At 43.8% G+C, this 26,309-nt stretch overlaps 1 protein-coding gene across 1 annotated transcript in view; it reads right to left on the reverse strand.

The window, feature by feature from the left end:
• Positions 1–2,536: 2,536 nt before the first annotated feature.
• The window catches only part of LOC132574327 (ovotransferrin-like), a 36,044-nt gene continuing 12,271 nt past the window's right edge, over positions 2,537–26,309 (reverse strand). The window contains exons 9-16 of the mRNA XM_060242689.1: positions 24,844–24,883; positions 19,221–19,420; positions 18,439–18,533; positions 17,918–17,995; positions 15,034–15,116; positions 8,070–8,206; positions 6,822–6,876; positions 2,537–4,431 (exon numbers count right to left, since the gene is read on the reverse strand). Of these exons, the coding sequence (XP_060098672.1) occupies positions 4,215–4,431; positions 6,822–6,876; positions 8,070–8,206; positions 15,034–15,116; positions 17,918–17,995; positions 18,439–18,533; positions 19,221–19,420; positions 24,844–24,883 (905 nt within the window). The 3' untranslated portion in view covers positions 2,537–4,214. The remainder of the gene's footprint in view (positions 4,432–6,821; positions 6,877–8,069; positions 8,207–15,033; positions 15,117–17,917; positions 17,996–18,438; positions 18,534–19,220; positions 19,421–24,843; positions 24,884–26,309) is intronic.

A 26,309-nucleotide genomic window follows, 5' to 3' on the forward strand; every position in this document is an offset into this window, starting at 1 on the left:
GGGGAATCAAACCTGCTTCTCCAGATTAGAGTTCACCAAGCTGGGTCTCAGTATAATAATTAGAGCGGGAAATGAAGCTGGTTACTCTGAATCTGCCTTAAGCAGTGTTGCTGGGAGCAGAAAACAAGGGACAAACATGGACACTCTGGAACAGTAGACAGAAATGTGATAGGTATGACAGTCCTTTAGATGTCTAAATTGTTGCATTTTACCCTAAAAGTTACAGAAAAACAACACTGGTATATACTAGAACTGTTATGACTCCTTTGTCTGGCTCAGTTGCAACAACTGAAGAGATTAAATCAAAAGCAGAAGTAATGGATGGCTAGGATGAGGGCTGTCAGCTACCACTGCATTCTGAGCAATATGCATAGATCACCAATGAGAGGGAGGGCTCTCCACTGAGCTAATTGGTGATTGAGAGAACAAGCAGCAGCTGCAGACTCTAGAGAAGGACAAAATAAGGGCCCCACAGTCCACTGGAGTATTTTCCAGTGGAATTTGTGCTGTAATTGAACTCAGTCACAGTGCTTTATAGCAACACAATTTCCTCAGCCTCTCAAACAGTTCCTTCTGACCATCACCACCAACAACACATCAGCCAACAGTGATTAGAACAGAATATGAAAAAAATTACAGGCCCAGTGGAGTTGGTTTAAGTCCCGCTTGGCCTGGATCTTGCTTGGGAGAGCATTCCACCAGGCTGGTGCCAGAGCTGAGGCTAAAGCAGACATCTTTGGGGCTGGGATCACCAGAACATTTTGATCTGTTGAGCATAGCGCTCTCTGGGGGACATACCAGGAGAGACAGTTCCTTAGATATGTTGGTCCCAGACTGTGTAGGGCTTTTAACAGTCAAAAACAATACCTTGAACTTGATCTGGTACTTCACCTGGAGCCACTGCAGCTGGCAGAGCACTGGTATAATATAGGCGCAACACGAGCCATTGCATTCTGAACCAGCTGGAGTTTTGGGGTCAGTCTCAAGGGTACCCCTGTGAAGAATGAGTTACAGTAATCTAGCCTGGAGGTGACCGTTGCATGGATTATTGTAGCTAAGTCGGGGGGGGGGGGTGTGTGGAGAAGAAGGGAATCAATTGCCTCACCTGGCATAGATGAAAATATGCCAGCTGGGCAACATTTGTGATTTGGGCCTCCATAGTAAGGGAGGTATCCAAGATCATGCCCAGACTCCTCACTGTTGGCATTGGTGTCAGTAACGCATTACCAAGAACTGGGAGTTGGATCCCTAGCCCCACATTCTCCCAGCTCAGGTACAGGACTTCCATCTTTGATGGATGCAATTTCAGTCAGCTCTGCTTCAGCCAACCAACCACAGCCTCCAGACCCCCCACTAAAACACCTGAAGCAGTATCCATATGTCAACAGATATAGCTGAGTGTCATCAATGTACTGGTGACAATGCAGCCCAATACTCCAGACCAACTGGACAAGGGGTGCATACAAATGTTGACTAGCATTGGGGAGAGATACCTCTTGGTATGTGGTGTCCCCGTTATCATGGTAAAATCCTCTCCCCAAATGCCACCCTCTGTCCCAGACCATGGAGGAATGAAATGAACCAATCTAAGGCTGTCCCAACTACCCTCATGTTGGTGAGATGATGGGTCAAAAGATTGTAGTCAGCTATGTCAACCACTATCAGATCAAGCAATAGCAGCACTAACCCACTTTGATCCAGGTGTCCAAGAGATGGTGAGGGCAACCAACACCATCACCATCCCATAGCCATAACAGAAGCCAGATTAGGTCCAAGACAAAGGAATATTCCAGGAAAGCCGGAGGCTGCTCCATCACAGCTCTCTCAACTATCTTACCCTGAAATAAGATTTAAGACTGGGCAGCAAGCAGTTGGCTGGAATAGTGGGATCCAGAGGAGGTTTATTTAAGTGCAGCCTCACCACTGCTTCCTTTGAAGTCCCTGGGAAAGTTCCAGAACTCGGACAAATTTATAGTATCAACCATGGGGGCCCGTATACATACCATCACCATCAGTTTTAAAATTTAAGAACAAGAGCGAGCTCAAATGGCTTTGGCCACACCGTGTCCCCAAATACTTCAAAATACCAAGTTATTCAACCAAAAGAAACACAAAGAAGAATGGGTAGCTGGATACTAAGAGTCATATTAAATATCTCAAGGTAGAAGCCAGAAAGTTCTGCTATAGCTGCCAGTGAATGTATAGACAAACCAGTACTTGAGGAACAGGCTAATGGCTACAACAGAGAACTGAAATAAGATGAATTGGATTTAGTGCTAAACAATAAGAATCATGAGAGTTAACCATAAGTTTTTTGGACAGCTAGTTCCTTGGTTTAGTATGTTACACATCATCTATGCCATGGGACTTTTGCTGCAAAGATTGCAAAGTGTGCTATTCAAAGTTCCAAGTATATTTCAGCTACATAAATATCTTGGAACAATAACTGTAAGATTCTCCCACTGACCTCCCCCCCCACAAGATGTATTCAACTCAATGACCCAGAATTGCATAAAACTTCACTGTGTCACCTTGATTTGAAGCAAGTAGTATTTATATTGACAAGGGATATCAAAGGAGCGCTAGAGAAAAGCCAAACAACCAGTTAGCCAAAAGACTTATTCACATATATTTTCAAAGAATATTTTAAAAGGTTTGATGCTTACATCTGTGAGTCTGCAAATGCAGTACATACAAAGCTTCCTGCATCTTGAGCCATGGACATCATGAGATGCATATTTTTCTTGGTCTGAGCCCCCATATCTTGCTATCATGGTACAGATATGACAAGAAGCTAATAAGGCAAACCACAATCCAAAGCAGGAGCTGTCGGTCTTCAACCAATCAACAACTGGTAACAGGGCACGCTACTAACTGCAACATACACTAATTATACTGAGTGCGGATAAAACTTTGGGTATGTTTTACATAATATGAAAAAGATGATCATATGCATCACTGCTGGAATAGGCAGTGAGCACTAATGGTTGAAAGGGTGATGAGCATCTGTAGACACAGAGGAAACATGCATCCAAGAATAACAGCTGGGTAAGGCTTGCAGGGATCTGTTTACCAAATGTTTGCACGTGCTTAGCTCCCAAGTATTAAATATTCATTGCTAGGACATTAGGCAAATATCTCTTTCATATTATATGAAGCAGGCCCAATTGTGACATAGTACAGTAATTGTAAATAATGTCTTCTGTTGGTAAGGAATTTCCTGCAAAATAGATGAATGTCACCTAGAGTAGCATTCTCTGGCTTGGTGGCCAAGAATGGATACATAGTCCCAACATTTGTCTTTTCTAACAGTACAACACAAATTCTTACATCAGAAACACCTTTAGGATCCTGGGCATAAATAAATCTCACCTCAGAATATTAAGACCCATGTCCACCAAGAAATGAAACAGACAGAATGGAGAAGAGTCATTCATTACCATAGTTTGGAGAGAGTGGTACATTAGTTCTTAACCAAAAAGTGTCCCCAACCATGAATATATCAGCCAATTAATACAGAAGTATTTGCCAGAAGTATATTTCAAATACTGTAATATCAACTCAGTGATACATACCTTCTCCGACTGGAAAAAGAAGCCAAAACATGCTTAACAGCTTGAATTTACTAGCTCTCGAGAGCAGTTATTCAAGCACAGTCTGCAGAAGGATCAAACCACAAACCTAGCAGCAGAAAAGTATGTTAATAGGCATAGCACACACTGTCAACCCCCACTGAGGTATCTGAATATCTGGCAATCTGTGACTTTCACAGACGCTCATAAACAAGCGGGTAATACCAGGAACATTTCAGATAAGGTTACCAGTGGAAAGCAAGCAAGAATGAAATTTAAATTCTGAAATAATGCTTAGAAATCCCTTATAACTTTCACCTGGCATAGAATCCTCGTGTAAAGCCTATATAGATAAGATATAGAAAAAATGATGAAGGAATGAGAATGAGAAAGAGAAAGAGAAAGAGAAAAGGACCTGCAGCTTGTGTGTACATATGAAGGGATTCTTCAGTATATCACAGCCAGAACACCAGCAAGCAGAAAAGCTTCCCAAAGTACAGCAGAATGAGCTTGCCATAATTGTTCTTCCAAAGGCTCCCACCATTCTACTTAGGCTGTTGACTCATGCTTCCTGTGTTAGATTTCACATACTACTCAAATGCACATTTTTTCTAGTGGCTGCCTTTGATGCTTCCATGTGGCTCAGGCAGTTTTGGCTATCCATTTTTCCAAGCCCTCAATGTCAGCACTACCCTCCTCTCCCTTGCTTCCTCGGGCACTGCATTCCATAAAGTCCAATTTCATAGGTAGCTGGGAGAAGTCAAATTCCTTGCCCTTCTTCCCAAGCTGAGAGGCAGATCCGGAATTTGCACTATCCAATGTGCTGGGAGCAGCTGAGCGGGTCACCCGTAAGGTATTGCTGTTGGAAAAAAGAGAATAAATTACTTGCACAGGTTTGAGACTTGCATTTTTAGCATACTTTTAACACTTCAGCATACAATTCACATCAATTGCTAAACTTTTACAGATGCTTTCAGTTCAGAAGAGTTTACCTTCTAGCTCACAAAAGTACGTGCCAAACTTAGAGATTAATTATCAAAAGTAGCCAATCTAGAACCAGCTATAACTTTTTTAAAAGGCCATATAATCAATCACGACAATGTCCATCTATAATTTTATCTATATACTATTAGCCACTCATGACTGCAATCTGCAGATATATAAATTGGAACCACTAAACAGATCTTTGTACACATTTGGGGAACTTCCCAGGTGTGCAGAAAAATATTAAATATTTTTTAAAAATGCACAGGGGGGCTTAAATCCCCCCCCCCAAAAAAAGTAAAAACAATATTCTCTGCACTTGCACACCTATATCTGGCTGGGCCTCATAGCAGTATGGCAAGCTGGAAGCCACACTGTGCCTGGTAGCGGGAGGTGGGGGGAGTCTCTGCTGGCTTGCTCAAAGCTGCTCCAGTGAGCCAGCAGAGACTTTCCCGGCTGCTCTCTACAGTTTGCCTGGAGCAGCTCTGAGTGAGTCAGCAGTCTCCCCCCACTACGGCAAGCCACAGAAAGGACAGGACTCCACACAGGTTTGGGGGGGGGGGGAGATGGGATTTCCTCCCAGTGAGTCTTGAAGGCCCCACTTGTTATGTAAAACGTTCTTAACAACTTCAGATATTCTTTGCCCAACAGTCTGTATTCATCAGTGCAACCAGGGGGTTTTCATGGGAGGAGGATAGGAAACGGGATGGAAAACATATGTTTCACCGGCTTCTTTTTTGTACTAGGTTGGAAGTTCTAGTGATTAACATAGAGCAATGATAATGCATGCATTAGTTTTCTAAAAGTACCAGTTTTATCCTCTGCCTATGATCTAATATACCTCAAAATGTAAATGTGTAAGTTCACTGAAGGTATGGAAGTATTTTGTGATGATCATCTAAGCACATTTTTGAAGCTTAAACCCCTTGTGTGAACAAAATATAGCATTCCCTGATGTTTTTCTTAAATTCATAACTGATGAAAAGTATGTGTCAGTAAACTAGAGGTCAGTAATAAAAGTTATTTGTACTGAAAGCAAATCATGCAATAATAAATCTGCATAATGTTATACCATAAAAGTAGGGCTCAGATATGTTTGGAACACATGATTCAGTAAATTTGCTTCACTAAGCAGGTCTAGTTACTACCTGGATGGGAGACATCTAAAGAATTCTACATAACCCCCTTTGAGTTCCATAATGGATAAAATGTGGGGTATAATTGCAACACATAAATAAAAAGAGTAACTTATAAGAGTTTGTAAAATTTGGTATCTGTGGAACAATTAATGGTTTGACGAGGGAGGTGACTAAGGTTGGAACAACAGGGGCACATCCATTTAAGTCAGCATTCAAAGTCTACACTTCTGAAAGCCAAAATGCAGTTCTAAGAATGAGCTATGGTGAGGTTTTCAGTGGCTGGCCTTCTGCAAATTTCTACATGCTGAACTGCAGTTACATTACTGCCATCTGCTGGACATGAAAGGAAATAAGATGAATTCTTTCCCTAATTAAAAACTAACTGATGTACCTGAAACTGCTATTAACTGATGTATCTGAAACTATATTCTTGACCTCACAGTAACCAAGTTTAGCCTTAATCACTGTAATATTTTCAATGTATGAAACACAATTTCTGTGACAACATTCATAACAACCCTTTTCATCATTGTATGCAACGTCAGGAAATTGCCACCCGGCACTACTCTACTGCCCACAGTACTTCTCATGGCGAAAAACCTAATTCTGCCCTTTCTACCATCCAAATCTAATGAATATGGAATAAAAATAACATGGTAGAGCCAGCAGATGTGGACTACAGCTCACCGTTCAGCTGAGCATTAGGAGGAAGATCATAATAGCAAGAAAAGGTGGATGATAGAATCGATTCCCTTGGGTGTGACGGACTCTCCCTCACTGGATATCTTTGAACAGAGGTTAGTCAGGGATGTGTTTGAATAGCATTATCTTTGAATCTCCTGATTAACCAGATGTTCCCACTAAGTAGAGTGTGAGCTAGCTTTCACAGTTTTTTAGCCTCCAGCTCACATATTTGTCTTATCTCAGGAAAAATGGCCCCAGAGCAAAATAATTTATGCAGTAGCTCACATTATTAATACCAGAGTAGCTCACAAAGTGGAATTTTTGCTCACAAAACTCCACAGCTTAGAGGCAGTATTAGTTTGGACTACATAATCTATAAGGCCTCTTCCAATTTTGACACTGGGAAAGGTACATGAAGGACAAATCAATTGCTTCAACTTACAGTTCTTTTTCCAGCTGCTGCTGTATAAGTTTGGAGGATTTTGCCATTGTGACATCTGAGGAAAAAAGGAAAATATTTTCATATTAACAACATAGTATGATTAACAGAGCAAACACATCTGTGATTCATTTTGGGACTGAAATTTTCAGAGACAAGGAATCTACAATTTCTTGTATTTTTCTGTTACAGGGTACTCCTACTTACACTGCAATTTGTTCAGACAAAGACACATTGGATATCTTTATAAAAGCAAATTGGTAGAGACACAACTTAAGGCTCCGACAAAGAGGATAAAACTATTTTTTATCCTTGTAAACAAGGTCAAAGGACCAGGCAAGAGAACAGATTACAGCACCCATAACCTCCTCCTACACTAAACAGAAATCATAAGCCACTTTCATTATTTTATACTCTGATGTCATATTTCAATGCTCTGTTTCCAGAGCAGACAGACTAAGGTTTAAAGATCAATGAAAACAGATAAGCATTCCAACCCAACTGTATAACCCTAGTGCTGAAAGAGCAGCAGCTGCCATGCTAGCATTCACCTTCATGTTATGGCTATAATTGCCAACGGCCTCTGCACTGCTCTGAAATTTGGGAAGAGAGCCTTCATTACCGCCTGCAAAGAATCCTATGTGTTTTTATGGCCCACAACAACACCTGCAAAAATGTGCAGCAACCACTTCTTACAGCATTTGGGCTTTACCCTACTTCTCACATGTAGGATTGTACTTCAGCTGTAATGGCAAGAGTGAACAAGATGCATACAAGAAATTAGGCTCTTAGATGCTAAAGGAGGCACACTTTATGCATGATGTTGCCACTGTCCTTGTTAAGACTTTCTGCCATCTCCTGTTTTGTTGGGAGGCTGGATAAATTATACCTTGATTTGGATGAGACATATACAGTCTCCAGGCAAAAGAGAGGTTATGGGACATGACATACATTCAATAATTTCCACCCATCCTGCAAATGGCTGTTATTTTGTTTCCAAGTCACTGAAGCAGACTCTCGCTGTTTGCAGGGGATCCATTCCTGGGATCACCATGAATGGCAAAATCTGTGAATCCTGGAATGTAGGGACTCTGCCACCTCACGGCAGCAAAACAATCCCATTCCCCACAAAATGTAACAACTCAATGATGGCATGATGGAATTGAAAATTGGCCGAAGACTCCGTTATGTGTTCTGATCACAAATAAGTGAAATTGTGAGTTGTGAATCTGCAAATACTCCATCCAGTACCTTGCTTGTTGCAGGCTATTAGTAGGGGAGGTGCATTTTTCAGCACCACACTGTCAGTCAGGACCTGGTACAGGAACTCTGCCACATCCTTCATTTCACGCTGGAATGCTACACTATCCACAACAAACACAATCGCCCTGCAAAAACAAAGAAGCATGACATTAAATGACTGCAGGAAAAAAACCTGACATTGCATAAACAGTGTCTATCAAAGGAGTCCAGCAGCATTACACTTTGAAACAGAAATTTCTTATCACCAACTCAGTAAGGTCTGATGTGTCCATGTCATGTTAAGAATGCACAGTTCACCAAGAGTTTTAATGCTGCTCCACATGATGATTCTCCTTTAGCATATGAATGGATTATTTCACTACTGTCACACTATCTGTACTGAAGGTCTCTGGAATCAACAAAAATGGCAGCTATAATGTTGCTTTAAAGACAAATCCAGGTGGGATCTGTCACATGAAAACTCATACCTTGAATAAACTTTTGTTGGTCTTAAAGGTGCCACTGGACTCAAAAATTGTGCAGTTTGAAGAAAATGAATTTAAAATTTATGGGAGGTTCCCAAACCAACAGTTTCACAGAAGCCACCAAACCAACAGTTTAACAGTCTCAATTCTACAAGGGCCTGAATTACTACAAGATGACTGGCAGAGTATAGCTGCATTGTTTTCAATTATCAGAACTTCATGGCATATACAACTGTGAGAGGAGCAGGGTGTACAATTCAAATCTCTTTAATGCTCACTTTCATATTTCTTCTAAGTTAAAGAGAGACACACTGCTACATTACCAGCTAAAAAGCACTATTAAAATTTTGATTCAATGTATTAATGTAAACTGTTTCGCTGATCTAATATTTTCTTTCTATGAAGTGTTAACTCTACACAACTACACATCTCTCTCAAAGCCTTTTAACCCTTCCCCTTTTTCTCGCCACACCACAGTCCCATTTTTACATTATCCTCTTGTTTCTCCTTTCTCATATACAGCCACCACTGCCGGCACATTCCTCAGCCACTCCTCCTTCACTCTTGGCACACCATTGCATTCTTTTGTTGTTGTTGTTGTTCAGTCGCACAGTCGAGTCCCACTCTTTGCAACCCCATGGACAAAGTCACATCAGGCCCTCCTCCACCATCCTCCGAAGTCTGCTCAAATTCATGTTTGTTACATCAGTAACACTGTCCAGCCATCTCATCTTTTGCCGTCCCCTTCTTCTTTTGCCTTCTGTCTTTCCTAGCATCAGGATCTTCTCCAGGGAGTGCTCCCTTCTCATTTGGTGGCCAAAGTATTTGAGGTTCAGCTTCAGCATCTGACCTTCCAGTGAATAGTCTGGGTTGGTTTCCCTTAGGACTGACTGATTTGATCTTCTTGAAGTCCGAGGCACTCTCAAGAGTCTTCTTGAGCACCACATCTCAAAAGCATCTATTCTTCTGCGCTCAGCCTTTCTTATTGTCCAGCTCTCACAGCCATACATTACTACAGGGAATACCATCGCTTTGACTATTTGGACTTTTGTTGGCAGGGTGATGTCTCTACTTTTTATTATACTGCCCAGGTTCGCAATAGCTGTCCTCCCAAGGAGCAAATGTCTTTTAATTTCATGACTACAGTCACCATCTGCAGTGATCTTGGGTCTCAGAAATGTGAAGTCTGTCACTACTTCCATGTCTTCCCCTTCTATTTGCCAAGGTGTGATGGGACCAGATGCCATGATCTTAGTTTTTTTGATATTGAGTTTCAAGCCTACTTTTGTGCTCTCCTCTTCCACCCTCAACAAGAGGTTCTTTAGGTCCTCCTCACTTTCTGCCATTAGAGTAGTGTCATCTGCATATCTGAGGTTGTTGATGTTTTTTCCAGCAATCTTAATTCCGGTTTGTGCTTCATCCAGGCCAGCATTCCGCATGATGAGGGGTTGGCAGTCTGGCTGGTGTATCGTCCGCCTAACGCACCAGCTAGCGCCTTACCATCACTATTGGAGGCAGTGGCGGGCTGGGCGTTGGAGTACCCAGGGCTTATGGTCCTGGGTGACTTCAATGTCCATGCTGACGACACGGCCTCCACTCAGGCGATGGACCTAGTGTCTTCCATGGCGACACTGGGACTCTCTCAATTTGTTACGACTCCCACGCATCAGGCTGGGCACACATTAGACCTGATCTTTGCATCTGGGATTTTGGTGAACGATATCGCTGTAGAAGTGGTTCCATGGTCGGATCACCTAGCCCTTAAGGCCCGTGTGGGGACGCCGCCCCAACCCTGTATGGGCGGAGAGCCTATTTTGGCTCGCCCTCGGGGCCTGATGGACCCGGAACAGTTCCAAATGGCCCTGAGGGATCCCTGGCCCACTGGCAATTCCCTCGATGACCTGGTGGAAGCCTGGCAAGGCCGGCTATCCAGGGCTATCGATGAAATTGCACCTCGATGCCCTCTGCGCCCTCGTGTGAGGCTGGCTCCATGGAATGCCTTGGAGCTGCGCCAGCTGAAACAAGGGCTCAGACGACTAGAGAGGCAGTGGAGGCATACTCGGGACGAAGCGACGAGAACATCCTATAGAACGTTTATGAAGTCTTATGAGATGGCAGTCAAGGCTGCAAAAAAAGACTACTTTGCAAACAAGATTGCATCTGCAAATTCGCGCCCAGCACAATTGTTTAGAATAATTGGAGACCTCATAACACTGCCACAAGGCAAACCAAACGTCAGAGAATTAGAGATTGGCTGTGAGGCATTTGCGAAACATTTTGCAGATAAAATCTCGTCGCTCCGCCAAGACCTGCCTACCACATTGGATACAGTAAGTGAAATTGAGGCTCCGTGCCTGTCTTCGGGCTTAGTGCTGGACCACTTCAACCCACTCAGCCTGGAGGAAGTCGACGGAATCCTCTCTGCTGCTCGCCCAACAACATGTGATTTGGACCCTTGCCCCTCTTAGCTGATTAAATCTTGCCAGTGGGAGCTTAGATGTCCTTTACGGGACATCATAAATAGATCCCTCTTAGAGGGGCGTTTTCCAACACCTCTGAAAGAGGCTTTGGTCCGCCCCCTCCTGAAAAAATGTATAGCAGACCCGGCGGAATTGGCAAATTACCGTCCGGTGTCTAATTTACCGTTTTTAGGTAAAATTATTGAGAGGGCAGTGGCATTGCAGCTACAGAGGTTTCTGGATGACGTTTCCGTCCTGGACCCGTGCCAGTCCGGTTTCCGGCCGGGCCATGGGACGGAGACGGTGCTGGTCGCCTTGGTGGATGACCTCCAGCGGCAACTGGATCGAAACGGCATTGCGGTGCTGATGCTGTTAGACCTGTCGGCGGCATTTGATACAGTCGACCATCAGCTACTGACCCGCCGCCTCGCCGACATAGGGGTTAGGGGGTTGGCCTTACAATGGCTTTCCTCCTTCCTCTTGGGTCGGGGACAAAGAGTGGCGATTGGGGGCAAGCGGTCCCAGAAGCGCACACTAGGTGCAACAGAGGCGCACACTAGGCGCAACATCTCTCCCTGATGTTGTTCAACATCTATATGCGCCCCCTTGCCCAGATTGCCCGGAGGTTTGGGCTGGGTTGCCATCAATATGCAGATCTACTAATGGACGGACGGCCCGACTCCGTCCCAGGGAATCTGAATCAGGCTTTGCAGGCTGTTGCAACGTGGCTTAGGCTGAGTGGGCTGAAGCTGAATCCGACGAAGACAGAGGTCCTTTGTGTGGGTTGCGGCGCTCTGGGAAAGAAAATATCTCTCCCGGCCTTCGACGGCGCGCCATTGAAAGCAGCGCGCCAGGTAAAGAGCTTGGGTGTTTTACTGGAGCCTTCATTAACAATGGAGGCCCAGATAGCAGCCACTGCCAAGTCAGCATTTTTCCATCTAAGGCGGGCGAGGCAGTTGGCCCCTTTCCTAGAGCGTCGGGACCTTGCAACAGTGATCCACGCGACTGTCACCTCAAGATTGGACTACTGTAATGCCCTCTACTTGGGGCTGCCTTTGTGCTGAACCTGGAGGCTGCAGCTAGTGCAGAACGCGGCGGCCAGGCTGTTGTTAGGACTCCCGAGGTGGGAGCATATAAGCCGGGACTACGTGAACTGCACTGGCTGCCGATTACATACCGGGTCCAGTACAAAGTGCTGGTCATTACCTTTAAAGCCCTATATGGCCGAGGACCGGCCTACCTGAGGGACCGTCTTTCCCCATATGAGCCCCAGAGAGCACTGAGGTCAGCCGGGAAAAATAAACTGACTATCCCTGGGCCGAAAGAGGCTAAACTTCAGAACACTCGTGCACGGGCCTTTTCAATCGCGGCCCCTTCGCTATGGAATCAGCTCCCGGAGGAGATGCGGGCCCTGCGGAGCCTTGATCAGTTCCGCAGGGCCTGCAAGACCACCCTCTTCAAGCTAGCGTATACGGACTGCTGAATTATGGTTGTTTAATAAAGGGACCCGCCAATATGGTTCTGTTTAAAGACCTGTGTTACTATGTAAACTGACAGAAATTAGCGTCGGAAATACCACCATCACTGTCAGATTAAGTTAAATTTTAATTGTATACTGACTGGTTTTTAAATAATGTTAATTTTAAAGTCTTATATTTATTGTACAGTATGTTTATAAATGTTGTTAGCCGCCCTGAGCCTGCCTAGGCGGGGAGGGCGGGATATAAATAAAATTTTATTATTATTATTATTATGTCCTCTGCATATAAATTAAATAAGCAGGGTGACAATATACATCCTTGTTGAACTCCTTTTCCTATTCTAAACCAATCAGTTGTTCCATATCCCATTCTGACAGTTGCTTCTTGACCCTTATACAGGTTTCTCAGGAGACATGTGAGGTGGTCTGGTACTCCCATCTCTTTAAGGACTTGCTACAGTTTGTTGTGGTCCACACAATCAAAGCATAGTCAATGAAGCAGAACTAGACGTTTTTCTGATACTCCCGTGCTTTCTCCATAATCCAGCGAATATTGGCAATTTGATCTCTAGTTCCTCTTCCTCTCCGAAACCCAGCTTGAACTTCTGGTAGTTCTCGATCTATATACTGCTGAAGCCTAGCTTGTAGGATCTTTAACATGACCTTGCTGGCATGCAAATGAGTGCAATGGTGCGATAGTTTGAACATTCCTTGGCATTACCCTTCTTTGAGATTGGAATATAAACTGACCTTTTCCAATCCTGTGGCCACTATTGTGTTTTCCAAATTTGTTGACATAATGTGTGCATCACTTTAACAGCATCATCTTTTAGGACCCTGAATACCTCAACTGGGATACCATCATCTCTGCTCGCTTTGTTGTTGGTAATGCTTTCTAAGGCCCATTTGACTTCACATTCCAGGATGTCTGGCTCAAGGACAGCAATTTCACTGTCATGGTTGTCCAGGACATTGAGATCATTCTTGTATAATTCTCTGTGTATTCTTGCCACCTCTTCCTGATCTCTTCTGCTTCTGTTAGGTCCCTACCATTTTTGTCCTTTATCATGACCATCTTTGCACGAAACGTACCCTTGATTTCTCCAATTTTCTTGAAGAGATCTCTTGTCCTTCCCACACTTAACCCTCTCCAAAAAAGCTCTCGCAAGTTACAAGCACACCCTGTTGCCTTTCTTCCCTCATCTAACTGGACAGACAGAAAAGTTTAAAGGAGTTAAAAGTTGTCAGGGAAAGCTGACAGAAAGTTAAAGTTGGCAGTGGGCAGTTCAGTTTGAGAGTTCAGACAGACTCAGGAAGGCTTCCTGAAATCAAGATAAATGATGTCCTCACCATTTTCCTGACCTGCACTAGAAAGACCTGCACCTGAGACCCTGAAGAGCCACTGCCCGCCAGCCGCTGAAACACCACAAGATATTGGGACTTCTAAAAGCTGACATGAAGGTAAATTGGCAGTGGCGTTCTACAAGCAAATGAATAAATATTAAAGAAAGCCATGGAAAAAGAAATACAGTGAATTGTAGAAATTAGTGGCACTACAAGACTACTGGACGTTTCATTATAGAAGATGACTGGAAGGAGGATTGTTTAATCTGAAATGATATTGGACTGGTTCTCCTGTCATTGGATTTTGATAAGGAAATCACATTTAATTTGGACATCCAGTCACATACAGACAGTAGTTCCATCGTGTGTAGTGGATGGTTTTCTCACTGTATTATTTTATTGTAACTACAAAGAATGGTGAAATAGCAGTTGTTTGGATTTGTTAGTAAACACATTTAATAGGGGGGGGAAAGAAAAAGAAAAGTTTAAAGCAAAAGGTCTAGAACAGGGTGTTGAACTTGTTTCTTATGAGGGACAGATCTAACATAAATGAGATCTTGTTGGGCCGGGAGATATAAATGTTATAAAGGACACAGACAAACAAAGATTTTTTTAAAAAAAACTTTAAAAGATGCTAAAAAGATTAGCACTCTTGCAATATTTTATTTAACCGTTTCTGATAACTGAATTATTACATCAAAATCTGGAGACAGCATCTGCACTGTAGCAACCTTGAACTGTGTTCAGGTGTGTACTTGTAAGTTGCAAACCTACTTGTGATTTATTGACATTTATTACAGAAATCTCATGGTGAATACTTTGAGCCTAAGACCCAGGGGAAAACATGAAATGGCTGGGCATTGCAAGCTTTCGTACATAAGTTGCTTCATGTGCTGGTCAGCCAGTGGAGAAAATAGAGGCTTTGCTCTGTAGCTCCTGTACAATTGAGCAAGCCTGGCAAAGCAAGCTGTGATGCAGAAAGAAGCAAGAGAGAGAGAAGGAAGCAGATGACAGTGAGTTGCTTGTGGGTCTGATAGGAGCCCTCCTTGGGCTGCATGTTTGACACCCCTGGTCCAGAAGTTGCTTTATATTTGTGGGATGCCTAGATTTTACATGCCTCTTCAGCTTCATCATCCAAAACCACTCTGGTTACAATCTGAAAGGGGAAAAAACCCCAAAAACCCCACAATTCGCCTGATAATTACCTAGCTGCAGCCTTGAATCTGTCCAAGAACTGATGCCGCAAGCTCTCGTGTCCTGGAAGGTCAATTAAAGTCACACTTGAGTTCTGCAGAAGAAGCAGTAACATCCCGATAAACATTTAATAAGACAGCTGTGGCCGTTTTGTATTGAAGGCCTTAATTTGCACCTGTAACCTGCCTAAACTGATAAATTACCATAACTCTTGCAAAAAGGTTCAGATTCAGTTTGTTACAAACAGACTGCACCATTTTATATCTACGTTAATACAGACGTAGGGAAGGTGATAAATTGTTACAAGCTAATTCATGTAATTTTGTATTCCATATAACTGACCTCAAAAGACTAGTAAAAAATTGAAAATGACAATACAACTAGGAAAGGTCATCTGGAGATTTGGGCTGAGCTGCCAGTAGTATGCAGATGACACTCAGCATTATCTTGCACTTCTGGCAGATCCCAGGGAGGTTGTGAGAGGCAGTTTTGGAATGGATGAGGACTAACATACTGAAACTTAATCCTGACAAAATGGAGTCACTACTGGTGATAAGAAAATTTGATCCAGGAAATGGGATATCCCCTATTCTAGATGTGATTTTACTCCACCTAAAGAGAGTCATAGTCTGGGCAAGCTCCTGGACCCAGGCTTCCTCTTAGATAAACAGGTGGCAGCTGTCACCAGAGATTTCACAATCTTCAGCTGGTGAGCCATCTTTGACCCTTCCTGGGGAAGATCTTGACATTCTGGTGCATGCCTTGGTATAATCTCTATTAGATTACTACAATATATGTACATAGGGCTGCCCTTGAAGACTGTCTGGAAGCTTCAGCTTGTACAGAATGCTGCAGCCAGAGCACTGACTGGAGAGCACAGTAGGGAATATATCGTTTTAGACATGTTCCTTCTACAATGACTCCCAATTTGCTTCTGGACCCAACAAGGTGTTGGTATTGACCTGTAAAGTCCTATAAAGTTTAGGATCAGTATACCTAAATGACTGTCTTCTCATATATGAACCAACTCATCTACTCCAGTCCACTTCTAAGGCCCTGCTTCAGGTGCTCCTGCCCACAGGGATTCTCCTCATGTGCCACAACATACCCAACATGATGGCATCACATGGAAGTGATGCTTTCATGGCAGGCATGCTGCCCCTGCAAACATGCCTGGCATGATGTCACTTCCAGGTGACGTCATCACACTGGGCATGGTTGTGGTGTGCCAGCGCTTTCTAGCCCTCCTGAATCAAACAAACCAACAACCCACAATTTGTTCAGAAAAAAAACCCCACAAACTGAACCGCAAAACAAAACAAGAAAGTGTCTTTTTAATCATGTTGTCAAAACTCTGGGACTTCCTCTCCGGGGAGATTTGTCTGTTTCCCTCTGTCATTGTCTTCCATCAGCAGCTGAAGACTTTTTTGTTTCATCTGGTGTTCTCCCAAGTAACTTTTAATGATCCTCATCCCTGGTTGTGTTGTGTTTATACGTTTACATGTTTTACTGATTTACATTAATGTTTTAAATGCAGTTTTAATGCTTTAAGTGTTTTAACATTTGGATGTCTGCCATCCAGAGAACCTTGTTTGGGAAGAAAGGCAACACAGAAGTGTTTTATATAAATGAATATTTTTTAAAAAATGAAAAACACTGATATAACTACTCTTGGAGGTGCCAGATTGTACATTCCCAATCAGCTGCATGGCTCCATCCAACAGATGTACACATATGAAGGAAAAGACTAGTTATGATCTTTGTAGAAGCACTATAGCATGTTACAGAATGCTAGGACATGAATCTTTCAAAGGAAATACAATACTTTGATACTTATCTGAGCAGACAGGGAGTAGAAATCAGTACTGAGAGAGAAATGAACAACTAATTGCAGAGTCATTGACTTTCACAGAATTTCAAATCAGATTAAATTCATTATGCAGTTGCTTTTAGTTCAGCAGAGAACATATCACTGAAAGTTACTGCCTTGCTAAAGACAGAGATTAATACCTTGAAATCTCATCACTATAGAATTAAAGAGCATATTTCTCCATAACTGAACCCCAAACAGCCAGTCTCTTGAGATGCAACACTATAAGATAGGTTCACGTTTGCCAGTTGCCCCACAAATGAGCACTTTGAGTATATTTGGGACCACTGATGAGATCACAGATGAGCTCCCTTCATGTAGATATGCTATTTATATGAACTGCTGCTTCCATAACTGTATGCATGTTGTATATACAGTCACAGCTATTTGAACAACTGTAGGGACTCACAACCCCCCACCCCTATTCAGGTACCAATTCAACAGCTGGCCTCTGTGAGTTCCTGAGGTATTCATGTGGAGGCTACAGACAAGTATAAACCAACCTAAGTATTGGTCGCTACCATAAATTCAAGTCTAAAGAGAAAATATGAGTCATCCATTTATTTCATACATTTTCATTCTCAATGGATATAATTTTTGAAGTGTAGTGATCAGGATAACTTTTTCTGAAAAGGCTGCATATCTCATTCAAAAGAAATATGAATACAAGGGCAATTAATATTCGTGGTCCAAGACTTGTCTGCCATGGAGCATAAGAAGTTCGCACGCAGGGGCCCTGACAAAGAACTAGAGTGGTGAACACACCTGCCACTCAAAATAAGAGCCTAGCACATTACTAGAGCCGGAAATAAGAGCAAGAATAGCTCAAAATAGCTCTACTACAATGTGCACCTCTGCACTTGGGGGAGGGGAACTCTGGTTTTCATTTTTACAAAAAAAGCAGAAAACAAATCCTATCAAAAACTTTCATAGAGACTAGCAGCTCTTATTCATCTGGTTGAAGATGCTAATTGCAACCTAGAGAGTCAGAATACTATAGACAACAAAACATGAAGTTCTCTTACCTTGTCATTCTTAACTCTGTACGAGGCAGAACAATCTGTTATGGAAGTCTGGGTATTTCGGAAATTGGCTGTTAACAGCTATTAAAATTAAAAGAACACAGATAAATGAAATGTTCCAGAAGTATTAATGATGATAGCAAAAAAGTTAAAGCCATTTTGATTTCAAATATTTGCCACTGAATCTCAATCACTTCTTTCGTGAACATTTTTGCAAATACAAACCTATCATATTTACATTTAATTCACTGGGCATCATACAGCTATCTTTAAACTGGTTATTTTAACAACTGAGTAAACAAAGCTATTTGAAAATAAGACAGTCACTTGCATTAACAGCAACAATATTTTAAAATACAGCACAAAGATAGTTAATAACATATGATCACACTTTATCTCAGAGTGCTTTACAAACGATTAAATTAAAATAAGCAGTCTTCTAACAAAAAAAGGGAAAGAAACAACAAAATGCTGAACTGGATAAAAGCCTAACAGATTAAATATTGAGAAAGTAACTTACATACCCTAACAAACAGAAGAGTTTTTCCTGAGTCACAGAGGCCCACCAGAAGCACCGCTCTCCGGCTGCTCTTCCTGGTCTGGATAAATTTAAAAATCACTACAAAGAAAGAGATTAAAAAGCTAAGAGCTTATTACTTGCTCATATTCAAGATAACTAAAAATTTGCCACACACAAGAATAGCTGTTTTACATATACAATCTCTGCTAAATCCGCTTCAAGCTTTGTACAAAGAACTAAGCTTTTTTGGCACACCTCCATAAATAGGCTGGGGGCAAACAAGCGCAGGAAGAGTATAGGCGTAAGGAGAGGAGAAGCCCCAGGGCTGCCAGAAGGCTAAAAGCAGAAGGTTGTGCACCACACAAATAAAAGACTGGGCAGCTGGGGTGAAGGGTTGGGAGGGAAGAATATCGGGAAGTTGGATGAGAGTGTGGCTGTGAGTGTCAGATGCAGGAGAGCAGCCAGCAGGTCAAGGCTGTTAGCTGCAGACCCGACCTGTGGGCTTCGCCGCAGCATGTGACTCGGGCAGGAGGCGCTGAAGTAAGCAGACCACTGCCCTGATCTATCACGGCTACTCTTTTGTTCCCTGAGCGATTAATGGGGCGTAGAAACTTTTAGTAGGGACAGTGGGAGAATCTGCACCAGCAGGATGCCTGCCTGTCATGCCGGTCATAATGGAGCCTACTGAGGATTCTCCCCTCAGCTGCGTCTCTTCCCCCCGCGCCCCCTTCTCGCCTCTTCTCCGGCCTGACCAAGCCCTCCGAGCGGGAGAGCGATGAGACTCACACAGAGTGATGGCCACGACCACCAACGCCACCAACACCGAGAGCGACACCAAGTCCGGCACCGGCAGCGGCGCCTCCAACGGACGCGGCGACGATTCTCGCGCGGCGCTCACTTCGGGTGCTTCCATCGCAAACCTTTCGCTTACCGCTGCGACGCGTGACGCCACAGCCACACGCAGGCGACGTGTCCTTTCCGGAAATCAGGCGCAGTGGCTGCTGGGATTCGCTTCTTCTCCCACGTGCGCCATGGGGATTGTAGTTCCCGATTTCATCCTTTACGCCGGTTGTGCAGTGGCATGGGGGGGAAAGCAGTAGTGTAGGAAGAAACATGGATATATTCTTGTGGTATATATATAGTGCATGGTCCTGCATGAATTGCAGTGGAATGGTGTACCCGTCCGTCCCGTGTTTTGTGAGTTGGGAGTCCCTCCCTAGTAGTTCTGTTTAAGCTCTCTTGTTCTGAAACCAGTGGCTTCTATCCGTGTGTGTGTGGTGTGCCACTGAAGTCCCAGTAGATTTATGGCGACCCCGGAGGGCTTTCAAGGCGAGAGGATGAGGTGTTTTGCCATTGCCTGCTCTCTGTGTAGAAACCCTTGACTTATTTGTTGGTCTTCTATCCAAATACTAACAGGGCCAGCCCCGCTTAGCTTCAGAAATCTGGCAAGATCAGACTAGCCTAGATGTTTTAAGCGCACCCGTCTTCGTTGCAGGAACCTGAGTAGTACCCTAGTCCTAACCAATAAGTTAAAAAAGGGAATACTGCAGTTCTGCGTGATTGCAATAGGAGCAGCTTGATAAGACTTGTGCAAAACTAAGAAACATTTTCTATATCTTTAAGGCTGTGTTCCACACACTAGTCTAGGGTTATTGTGGGACAGCTGGACACAGGAGAGCATAAGAGAGACACTTTCAGTATCTTTAAGGCTAAGGGGTGTTCCACACTAGTCTAGGGTTATTGTGGGACAGCTGGACATGGGAGCATGATACTGGCCTTATAGAATAAGAGGATGGTTATATTTAGCTTTTAGTTTTCTTTATACTGATATTTTTTATAAACATAATTACACATACACACACTCTCTCTCCCCCTCTGAGCTCTTCGCCTGGCTGGCTCTGCTGGAGAAAAGCTCCAAGTAGCATCAATGTTAAGATAATGGAACTCCCAAGGTCTTCTGGCTAGGAGAAAGGAGGACTTTCATCATAAGAATAAGGGAGGATGCCATCCTTTTGATGCACACATTTGCTGCATTTAGGAGATTTATGAAATTACCTGATTAAAGAAGAAGCAGACTGCAGATGTATACCCTGCCCTTCTCTCTGAATCAGAGACTCAGAGCAGCTTACAATCTCCTATATCTTCCCTCCTCCCCCCCCCCCCCGCAACAGACACAGCAGCTGCCCTTTCAAGGATAGCTCCTGCGAGAGCTATGGCTAACTCAAGGCCATTCCAGCAGCTGTAAGTGGGGGAGTGGGGAATCAACCCAGTTCTCCCAGATAAGAGTCCACACACTTAACTACTACACCAAACTGGCTCTCTTTTAGAGGGAGAGTTGATATACTTACTTTTGATGTCTCTACTCTTGGCACCAGAATGTCTAGTATGAGGCCTATAGCCTTGGAACGTTTCACACTTTTTTGTATTGGTCTTTCCTCATGTTTATATTTATAGTATTTTTATTGTCCTTGATAACTTCTGTAAGAAGAGCTCTGTGTTCCCTATCACCTAAACAATTACAAATGAATGTAAGACCACCTCAGTTAGGGGCAACCAATGGAAAGGTAGGTGCCAGTTGATACCTGTTAACCCTGTTGATGAATAATGTAAGTTTTGTGTTTCTAACTGCATCTGTGTCAAAGTAGGAGTCCAGTAGCACCTTTAAGACCAACAAAGTTTTATTCAGAATGTAAACTTTTATATGCATACATACTTTGTCAGACAAGGAATGAGGTACAGTGAGCAGAGCTACATATAACTGGTGGGCAGTGGTTTAGAATGCAAAATAGTACAAAGTTAAAATCCAATGGCAAAATAGTGTAAAGAACATTTGGGGTATAAAGTTTGGGGTATATGTCATTTGGGGTATAAAGTTCTCGGCCCTTCCTGTTTGTGGCAGAGAACTACCCAGTTTTCAGGGAATTTGTTGCTTTGTGCTGGTTCTCTCTGTTTATTGTAATAAACGTCAGTTTCTTCTTCCTCACTTGGACTTCACCCATGTGTTTCTTATTGGGCCAAAGGCATGCGGTCCACCATTTGTGGAACATTATCAGTTTGGGAAATTCCTACAGATTTGGAGGTAGTGCCTTGAGAAGGAGCTCAGCAGGGATGTGATGCCATAAGACAGGGGTAGGGAACCTTTTTTCTGCCAAGGGCCATATGGACATTTATAACATCATTTGCAGGCCATAAAACATCAACTTAAAAAACAGTGCTCCACCGAGGGAGAATGATTCAGGCCAGCAAAATTAATGCAAATAATTGTTTTTCTATTTGAAGTCATGTGGGGAGAGCATAATCTGGCATGCACGCGCGCACACACACGGCCCACCGTCCTAGGCAAATGCATAGGAACTCAGCATATTAGACCACATCCCCTAATATTAGCATATTAGGTCACACACTCATTAGCATATTAGGCCACACCATCTGGGATAATCAAGTGCAACTGAACTGTGACAGTAACTTCCAGGCCCTGTGGCAATTCTGGCCGGCCAGCCAGGCCCCGGGGAGGCTGGGCCCTGTGTTCCCTGCCTGGCCCTGGGGAGGCTGCTGCACAGCACGGCCAGACCCCACGATCCTTGCTAGCCAGCCAAGCCACAGGGAGCAATCTATGTATCTGTCCAGCAATCCCTGAGGCCCACCCCTGCCATAAGAGTTCATTTTCCAAAGCTGCCATTTTCTCCACAGAAACTGATCTCTCTCTGTATTCTGGAGTACTCCAGGTCCTACATGGCAATCTATGTATCTGTCCAGCAATCCCTGAGGCCCACCCCTGCCTAGGGTTCCCAAGTCCAACCCCAGAAATATCTGGGGACTTTGGGGGTGGAGCCAGGAGACTTTGGGGGTGGAGCCAGGAGACACTGGGGTGGAGCTAGGGGGGAGGGGGGGAAACGGCCCTTAATTTGCGTATTAACCTTTTACGTTACCAGTTCTCAATGCCCGTGGGATCCGAGGCAACTTTCAGCAAGCCCTTTTCCCCTAAAGCAGCGCTGCAGCTTCAAAAACCCGACCCAAAGCCCACTTTCACTTTTCCTCCAGCCCCGAAGAACTACAACTCCCAACAGCCCGCACGTCGAAAGCGCCCATAGGAAAAAGTAGGTGTTCCTTCCCTGCGCTTCCTGCCCGGGCAAATCTCTTTTTGCTAGTTCGCGCCCTGGTTGGAACTTTGGAGTTTCTTTCGCTTAGCGGGCGATCTCTTGCTGGAAAGCCTTTCCCAAAGGAGGGAAGGAACGGCTGCCTCCCGGTGTGAATGCAAGTGGGATTTCTCTTTTGGGCCGGGAAATGGAAGGGGCGGCGGCTTGCAAAGACCCCCTCGTGAGTTGCCCCGTTTGTTCCTGCGCGCTCCCGGCCCCAAGCATTAACTTGCATCTGGACAGATGTTTGCAGCGGAAAGGGGGCGGCGAGAGAAGTGGGGGAAACAGCGGCTGTCCGACGGGCCCGCAGTAGCCCTGCAAGAAGAAAATGCGCCTTTCCGCGTCCCCGGAGGGCAGCAACTGAGAGGACGAGCCGGTCAAGAGTCTCAGCCCCCCGCCGCTGTTTTCCCTCTTCCAGAAGGGCAGAGGCTTCGGAGCAAGAGCGCCTCCTGCTGCTGCTGCCGCCTCTCCAGCCCGGGCCCAGAGGGAAGAGAAGCCGTCAGGGGAGGAGGAGCCTGGCATCAGCCCTAATGCCCGGGGACCTGAACTGAGCGGCGAGCCTCCCCGGCAGCCCCCGACGCCGCCAGCAGCAGCAGGAGGACGCCGCTTCTCCCCCCGCTTCCGTTTTTTGGGGGGGCGGGGGAAGAGGCTCGGAAACCTGGCGTCCCCCGCTAGAGCGGGAGGATTGGGACCCCTACCCCTGCCATTTCATTTTCCAAAGCTGCCATTTTCTCCACAGAAACTGATCTCTCTCTGTATTCTGGAGTACTCCAGGTCCTACCTGGAGGTGGGCAGCCCTCAAGTTTTGTCCTCCAAAGCAGCCATTTCCACTAGGCCATAGGGGAATTGATCTCTGTAGTCTGGAGATCAGTTGTTAACTCCAAGAGATCTCCAGGCCCCACCTGGAGGGTATACTAAATATGCAACAGGAGACCATGGTGAAAAGATCAAAATTAAAGGCACCACACCATATATCATTAAGAAATAACAAAGCTTATGTATACCAAAAATTTTAAATGTGTTTTGTTATTTCAAAGCTATGCAAAAGTTATAAAATATTCAGGTAACTCATTATTATATAAAATATTATATATATTCTGCTGTATGTTTACATTAGGTCTTAAATCCAACACAGTTCCTAAATTGAGTGTGTTTATCATTAACCTAGATGCTTTACGAATTAAAAGCAGTGTGACATCTGAAATGTTCACTTAGTTTACTTAAAATATTTGTGGCCTGCAAACTCAATTTATTGAACCCAGAGACAGTTCTACTCTTTGTAGAATTGCAAACTTTACATACAGTTAGGCTATATGAGGGCCAGCCCTGGGCTGTCTGGCATCCTAGGCAGGGCTAACATATCCCACCCCCTCCGCACTGATACCATCACCGAGTCACATGGGGGCACCAAATTCTGCATCCCCAGAGGGCCGGCGCCCTAGGCAATCACCTAGTTTGCCTAGTGGCAGAGCCAACCCTGCAGTTGTTTTAACAAAAGTGTTAACTGACATGCTATAGTGGTTAAAGTGTCCAACTAGGTCTGGGAGTTGCAGGTTCAAATCCCCACTCAGCCATGAAACTTTGCTGGGTGACCTTAGGCTAGTCACATACTTTCAGCCTAGCTTACCTCACAGGGTTGTTGTAAGGATAAAACGGAAAAGAGGAAAATGATGTAAGCTGTTCTAGGTATCAATTGGGGAGAAAGGCAACGTATAGATGAAGTAAGAAAATATTTTTTAATGGAAATAAAGTGATGCTTAGGATTTACCACAGTGACTTGGATTCAAATAATGAGAAACTAGTTCCACAAACCAAAGGAGGGTTCAGAGTTTTTATGATGCTACCCACCAGCCCAAGGTGCACAGCAAACCTCTTCTGAAACAAAGGCAGTGTTTCTGAAGTAATTGGTGATAAGGGCACACAGGTTTGTTGTTCAAGGAAAAGTTAAAAGTTGCACAAGGGTTCCCAAGCCTTCAAGTAGTTCTTTGGGTCTTGGTGATTATTTTCTGCTTTGGTAGTATTGGAAAGTGCTACTACAAGAAGGCAATAGTAATGAACATTGATCGCAGCAAACAAAAATAATACAGTGGTGAAAGTTTAAAGTTATTTATTTTTCTTTCACTACAACACCAGGGAGTTATAAAGCCTGAAGCTTGAATGCTTTTTTTTTTCTTTTGCAATCTTAAGGTGGGGGGAGAGCTGGACAGATCCCCAAGTTCAAAGTCAAAGGAATGAAGCTTCTCAATTGTTGGCCTGTTCTGTTCTTTCATGACTGGCAGCCATGCTGATGGAAGCTGCAGGCCTCAACAAGGGCTGAAATGGAAAAAAAAACAGCAACAAAAAAAGTTTAGGATCAGAAGACCGAAGGAAAGAAATGTATGTATAAGGTCTATCTGTTCTTTAAGAGAAGCCAGTGCCATGGAAATGTTTACCTTGTGGTCATGAAGGATTTTTGTACAATGGCACCTCAAACCTCATCTAGGATAATGTCTTTGAGTTAAGAAATGCAACAGCAGTCATGCTGGATCACACCAGTAAGCCATCTACATTGGGATCAGTGTTCCCTCTAAGCTGAGTTAGTGTGAGCTAGCTCACAGATTTTTAGCCTCCAGCTCACACATTTTTGTCTTAGCTCACGAAGGAAGACCCCAGAGCACAATAATTTATGCAGCAGCTCACAACTTCAATGCCAGTAGCTCATGACTTTAATGCCAGTAGTTCACAAAGTAGAATTTTTGCTCACAAAACTCTGCCATTTAGAGAGAACATTGATTGGGATCCAATTTTATACAGCATGACCTCGATGGCATGCAAGTGGGACACAGAAGCCTAGTGTGAGTTGAGCATGACAATATCTTCTCTCCCAAAGGACTCTTGACTAAGCAAAGTAACAAGGTAGGGGCAGTGTTTCTATAACTAGGTGATGTTATATAGCATTCCAGACATCTTCAAATTACAGGGGTGAGGGGAAATTACATCTATTCTAAGGTCTGTGGATTTAAGAGACACTCATCTATACTGGGCCAGTAAAAACATTGTTGCCATTCTGTGATTCTGCAGAAGTGAATGTGTTTCATTATACTTCCTTAGTTTATATTCCATTCATAATGCACATTCCATTAATAAGAATTACTGTTCCAATCGGATTTTGTTTGCTTTCTCTTTGAAGAACCCAAAAGGGCACCCAAGAACAGAATGGAGTCGAGAGAAAACAGGCATTTGGCACACCAGTATTTGAAAGAGGGCTGTTATTGTGGTGGAATGAGGAAGGCAGCACATTTAATGCTCTAAATATCTTTCAATAGAACTGCAGAATTAGTGGTTTTGGAAGGGTTCCAGAAAACAGCCCAGGATTGCAAATTGCCACCTCTTTTGTCATTCCACTTTGCAAAAGTGATATAGGATATGTTGGAACACACAACTGGTTTCTAAAAACCAATGTATGGAAGTTGTGCAACCACAACATACACAGAAAAATATCACTTTTATCGGCCCTTGATAATATGAATTTTCTGCCCATCACATAAGATATTTAAACAAAGATGAAGAAACCAGGAAGCAAATGGTTTCCTTTTATACCCTCTGGACATTATAATAGGCAGAAGTGCCTCTACATCAGTTTCTTTGTCTCTGTCTTGACTCTAATTGGCCCTTCCTGGCAACTACCCACCCCGCACACTCTCTCTCTTTTTATATGTAAAGGCTGAGGAAATTCTGTTTACCTGAAGAAGTGTGCTTG

The sequence above is a fragment of the Heteronotia binoei genome, chromosome 6 (assembly GCF_032191835.1).
Source record: "Heteronotia binoei isolate CCM8104 ecotype False Entrance Well chromosome 6, APGP_CSIRO_Hbin_v1, whole genome shotgun sequence".
In the NCBI taxonomy this organism is placed as follows: Eukaryota; Metazoa; Chordata; class Lepidosauria; order Squamata; family Gekkonidae; genus Heteronotia; species Heteronotia binoei.